The sequence below is a fragment of the Calidris pugnax genome, unplaced genomic scaffold (assembly GCF_001431845.1).
Source record: "Calidris pugnax isolate Ruff unplaced genomic scaffold, ASM143184v1 scaffold20, whole genome shotgun sequence".
NCBI lineage: Eukaryota > Metazoa > Chordata > Aves > Charadriiformes > Scolopacidae > Calidris > Calidris pugnax.
In genome coordinates, this window is record NW_015094510.1 from 29022565 (window position 1) to 29028564 (window position 6000).

Below are 6000 nucleotides of genomic sequence, written 5' to 3' on the forward strand. Positions count from 1 at the left end.
AAGAAACTTCCCAGGGCAGTTTTCAGGCTGACTGCTGTCACCAAGGTGGTTTGTTTGAAATGCCCAGTGCATACAGGTAAGTTCATGCTGTCTGACACAAGCATTTTTGCTTTGGGCTGGGTACTGGAGAGCTATGATGAGCATGGTGCTGGGCTGGTAGCACTGCTGGGAGGTGATGGCTACGACTGCAGGCTCAGTGAATGCTCTGTTAACTGTAAGGGCAGAGCTGGCTCACTGCTGCCTATGGACAGCATGGCAGTACACCCAAGGAAATGTTCCTGGGTGCATGTCCAAGCTGTGTAGAGACCTTTGTGGTTTGTATTTTGCTTGCTGGAGTGTAAATGACATTGCATTGCCTTTACTGCCAGTTCCCTTAACAAAGGTTTTACCTTGAGGACATTCCCTGTTGCACTTCTTTACTGTAATGTAATTGTATTGGCTCTCCTCTGACTGAATCAGTCCTTATTGGGCAAGTAATTAGGACTTTCTGAAGAGGAAAGCTGGTTGCTTGCTCGGGTAGAATGAGGCACCATCCCTCCACAGCTACAGCACACTGTTTACAGAGGTGGACCCTAGGTGTTATATTTTAGACCCAGCTACCATGCTCCAGATGCTCAAAACTGTACATATGTGAATAGCTGATAGTACTATGTTAGTGGTGACTGTTGCATTTAACCTACGTATTTCGAGGCAGCATTGCTGTGAATGTCTGCACATAAAATATTCAGCGCCTTGCACACTCTGCCCAGTAAATGGGGAAGAGTAGATGCTGATTTACATCAAAGGTGCCCAAGGGCAAAATAGACACAAAGTGAAGGGCATGAGACTAAATATCTCAAACAGCACTTGCTGTGCATCAGGGTAAGTGACCACAAGAAGCACAACCATTATTGAAAAACCTTGGGTTTCCATCTGGTGTTTCATTCAGGTTTTCCTGAGATGAGAGGGGCCACGTGCTGCTGTGAATGGACAGAAAGTGAGCACTTGACATGAACTTTGTCACTTTGTGGAGCACTGTGGCAAAGCCCTGTGGTTCACTCTTGTAGGGTAGTGACATACACAGTACAAAACCCATCATTAATCAAATAATTAATTTGGGAGAGTAATGGACATGGATTTCTCTTTCAACATTTCACTGTTAGAACTTCCCAGCCCAGAAATTGGGATATTTATTAAGAGGACCTGCCATTGCATTTGGATTCAGTCCAATCAAGTGTTTTTGTTATAACAGGGAGGGCTAAGAGCTGAGCAGGAAGATCATGAAATGACTTCTAAGACTAGTTCTCTTGCAGGAACTGCCTGTGTAGACAGAACATCTCTTTCATGTTTAATGCCATGTAAAGTGCTGTGTACAGCAACTCGCTTAACTGAATGAGTAATATGAAAGTGATATAATAATAGAAAGGTAATATAAAAACCTCTTGAGACATTCATGACTAGAATTCCATCTTTTTTTGTCTCAGTGTATTTCAGAGTGCCCTAGGGGAACCTTTTTTTCCAGGAGAAAAGCTGAGTTATGAATTTTCCCACTATATCTAATTGTAAACAGAGAATCCCAAAACGGAAACATGAGCTACCTCAAGAGTGCCTTTACCTCTTAAAATTAGATACCCACCCATGACGATAAGTGACCTTGCTGCTGGCTCATGTGTACTCAGTGGTTCTTTTTTTCATTTTAGATCTGGTACGTTCCTGAGAGAGATGGCTCTGCAGGGCTTACGGGTATAGGTATGGAATAAGTACATGGTAACCAACCAAATAGGCAAGAAAAACGTAACCTCTTGGATTTTCAGACCCCTCAATGGATGGAAAGGGTTAAACATGTTTGGAATATGCTTGTTGTGAGGCTTCTCCTGGCTGCATGCCTAGTGGCAGGCAGTCCATATGGATGCATAATGGCAAACAATGGCACTGTTAATGCTTCAGAAACCACTGGAACATCTGGACTCCCAGCAGGGTTTAAACAAAGGTAGCACTGAATTAGCTGTGTCTGTGGTTGCTGAAAGAGAGCGATCAACCCCAGACCCCCGATGAACCCCACCAAGGAACCACCCCCTCCCCAGAAGGCCCTGCAGACTGGTGGTGGTCAGTGCCTGCTGTGGCAGGGGGCTGTGGGGAAAAAGCATTTGGGGACATTGTACGACTTCTTTGGGGGTGTTTTGAGGGAGTTGTGGGTCTGTGCAGGACTTCTCATGGGACATTTAGGGGAAGGTTCTGTGGGGGCAACCAGTGTGAGGGAAAAGGGGATAAAAGAGTCTGGCCCTGGGTAACAGCTGGCTGGTCAGTGCACTTGTCTGACCGAGTTCTGCACCTGGTCAACACAGCCTATCCTGCAGTTTTACTGCATGTTCTTATGTAATGATGTAAATAATGATTTACTGCTACTACTAATTACTCTTACATTCTCTCTGCCCACTTTCTGTGTGGGCACACCCTCTATTCAGAGCCTGTGTGAGAGACCACCAGCGCCCTTCAGGCCAGATGGGTGGGCAGCAGCAGAAGAGCCGAGTGCCAGCCCCTGGAGGACCACGAGCCTCAGGGGCTGGAGGTGCTGGTGCCAGCACTGGGGGAACTGGGGCCTGAGGCTGCTCTGGGGCAGGCTGAGTATTTAAACCCAGATACCAGAGAGACCTGTTTTCCATCTGTTAGTACGTATTTCACTAGTGGATATCAATCCTGATCTGCTGGAGCGGAACAGTACCTGCTGCTTGTGCTGTTCCTGTGTGTGTGTGAGTCTACGTGGGTGTAGGCAAAGTGTGAAGACACTGCTCTCTGTGTTCATCAGTGGCTGGCCATGTGTGTGTGTGCATACACCTCCTGGTAACCCATCCTCAGCCTCACTGCAGGCTGGACCTGGGAGCCGGGAGTTGCAGCAACCCCACCTCTACTGGATGGGGGCAGGAGGAAACCCCCTGGGTGCTGTAACATAAGGATCTGGCTGCCCGTTACAGTATGCAACGCAGAAAGACACACACTGCTCCTTGTGCAAGGACAGATTCAAGGTTTAATGGTGGATCACCTTGTAGATGCTGGCGTGGGGTCAAGGGAGGGGTTCATTCACAGCAGAAGGCTCTCATGTCGTTGAGAGCTGTGTCGTCCCCCTTTCCCTGGGGTTCCTCCACCTTTGTCTGGAGTCCACAGATGGCCCCAGAGGTGCAGCTGCTGCTCCATGGGCCAAAGCGACCCCATGAAAGTCCCCTGCCCTCCAGCTGCGTCCCGTCTGAGCAGGTGAACCTCACGTTGTTGGCTGCCGTGTCGTCATGCAGGCGCCACCTCTTTTCCACACGCAGCGAGAAGGAAACCAGCCTGCTGCTGGAGCAGAACTGGGCCTCGGTCCAGTTTCCCCACCTGCCAGAGAAGAAAACAGCTCACCAAGACGTGTTTAGCCTCTGCTGTGCTGCAATCAACACAACAGCTAACCTGGGATCCTCGTATTCCTGGGGCAGGGGACATACCCAGGGATGGCGGGTTTCACTCTGCTTCTCTATCACCCCCTAGATGCCTGGCCACCATCAACCCTGTTGTTGCAGGACCCCTTGGGAATTTCAGCTGCTTGCTTTGTCCTTGTTACTTAATATCAATGTCCTTTTCAAAGTAAGCATTTGAAGAAAAGGAGAAAATACAAGTTCAAGATCTGCATTTTTTAACTCTCCTTCATCTTTTGAAGTACAGTTCCCTTCCCTGAGACCAGATCTCTACCCTAAGACCTTCAAAATTTGTGGCCAGGGGGAGCTCATCCACCTCTTCAAGCAAGGGGGGGAGCCACCTTACAGGGGATATGGGTCACTATGGAGGAAACCATTGCCCTGATTTTCCTTCATGCTCTCCCAAAGCTGCTGCCCTGAAGGAGGATGAGGAAGCAAAGACTACTCACTGCCCCACGGAGGACTCGATGACCGTGCCATCCATGCAGAGCAGGCGGATGCCGTTCAGAGCTGTGTCGTCGCCAAACAGCCATAATCCCTGGTAGGGCTGCACCTTAGAAGAGGGGAGGAAAACGGGAGAGGTCAGCACCCCCTCCCCCTTTTAAAAGAAGAGATGAGGTGAGGCCTTGTGATGAGGGGTGGTAGGAGGCTTCAGGGTCAGGGCCAGACACAGGGAGTGCTGCTGAGCAGGGCTGTGGGGCAGCTCTACAACGTTTCTCAGGGAGCCCTTTTTGCTGTTGCCCACCCCTGATTTTTTTCCAAGCTGTGGATCAGAGGCTCTGGACACAGGAATGCTTGGTAGCTGCTGTCTCAGGTCATGCCCACCCTCTCACCATGTGCTGTGACACCCAGAGCTGGAGTGCTGGCAGCTGGGAGTTGTCCCTGTCCCTTGGGAATGGGCCCTTCAGTACCAACCCCAGGCCTTTTCTTGCCCCGTGGACAGACTCCTGCTAAGAAATTGCTCGCTGGAGAGCTGCTCTAGGCTTGAGATTTCTTGCTGATAAGCCTGCACGAGCTGCAGGTACAACACAAACTGCTACAAGAGGACAAAGTGTTGTGGCCAGCCCTGCTGAGACCAGAACAAAATAATATAATTTCACAGCAGGGCCTTTTCCCAGCCCAAAGAAGCAGTGAAACCTTACCTTCAGTTCAAATCCCTTAGCGTAGCCGCTGGGGCAAAACTGTTTGTGTCCCCAGGAGCCCCAGGGGCCTCCATTGGGCACTGTGAGGACGGACTCATATCCCCGTGCCTCTGTGCCCCAGAGACAGCAGGAGCCCAGCAGGCAGAGGACAGCAGGAACGAGCAGTTGCATCATGGTAGACCTGCTTGGTGCCTCACTGCATGGAGGTGATGGCACGGGGGAATTTATGAGCCAGGAGAAGTGGGTGGAAGTCCTTGGGGAGTGTCCACAAACCCCATGGGGAGTGCTAGTTGTTGCTATGTACTGCTCCTGTTGCCAACCTATCCCTTGGTGGTGGGGCCACCCTTGCCAGGCAGAAGGGCTGTCACTCATTTGTGCTGGCCAGGGGTCTTGCAGGGCTGTGAAAACTTGTGGATGTGAGGGAAGGGAAGGGGACAGACCTGGGACCACTCCCCAGGGGGTGCTCTGATTTTGAGGAACATCCTGGCAATGCTGTGAGGTGGGTGTTGGGGAGAGTGAGGTGGGAGGAGAGGTGGTGGACTGAAGGGGAAGAAACCTCTGAAGGGGCTGAGGCAAAATGGAGGTGGAGGTCTCAGGGTCCTTCACCCTGTGGAAGTCCTCGCATCCTCTTCCACACTTTCCTTCTCTCCTCATGGTTTCACTGGGGCTGAGGAAGATGCCTGCACTGGAAGCCATTGCATTTTACTCCAGGACATGCATTAAGTGTAGGTGACTAAGTAAATGGTGGCAACTTCTTCTCATGGGGCAAGAGCTTTAGCTGCTAACAATATAGTGTGCCCTTTGCAGAACTCACTCCAGTTTATTCATGTCTTTCTTGTCCTGGGGGCAGGGGAATGAGAGCCAAACTGCATGCAGTCCCATCGTCTCATGGACTCATGCAGACACAGCTCCCATCTGCTCCGGTGTATCTTTAGGGGGTGTGAGCATACAGAGAGGGTGGGAGCTCCCAGCAGAAGCAGACCCTACTTCTGCTGTTGTTCCACTCTCAGATGTGAGTTCCTGCTGCATGCCATGTTCCTCCAGAGGGACTAGCTGGAAAAGAAGCCTCCGCTGACAGCAATGTTCATGGTTATCCTGTGAGTAATTGCTAAGTAGGAGGAGAAGATTCTCACAGTCCCATTGAAGAGTCAGTGACGCTGCCAGCTGTGAGAGTTGTCCTGTGAGGTCTATACCAGCAGTATATCCTACGCTATAAACACAGCTAACATAGGGAGAAAGAGTTATTCCAGGCTTCAGTTACTGAAGAGTGGGATACCCTGCTTCTATGACAGCCGTTTTGTGCAGGTGAGGGAGGAAGTGTTGCTTTCAGCTGAAATCCTCAGATGTTATCCCTTGGGTAAAACTGTAAATATCCCAGTTACTTATTGCACCCCACGGGACACAATGAGGATGAAAATGTCTTTTTGTGTCCT

The 6000-nt window shown here is 50.3% G+C and overlaps 1 protein-coding gene across 1 annotated transcript; it reads right to left on the bottom strand.

Annotated features, from left to right (window-relative positions):
• Positions 1–3053: 3053 nt before the first annotated feature.
• On the bottom strand, positions 3054–4741 carry LOC106902362 (vitelline membrane outer layer protein 1-like). The gene is made up of 3 exons (XM_014965764.1): positions 4568–4741; positions 3875–3978; positions 3054–3348 (listed from the first exon to the last, which is right to left on the bottom strand). The coding sequence occupies exons 1-3, from the start codon at positions 4739–4741 to the stop codon at positions 3054–3056; spliced, it is 573 nt and encodes a 190-aa protein (XP_014821250.1).
• Between the last annotated feature and the right edge of the window lie 1259 nt (positions 4742–6000).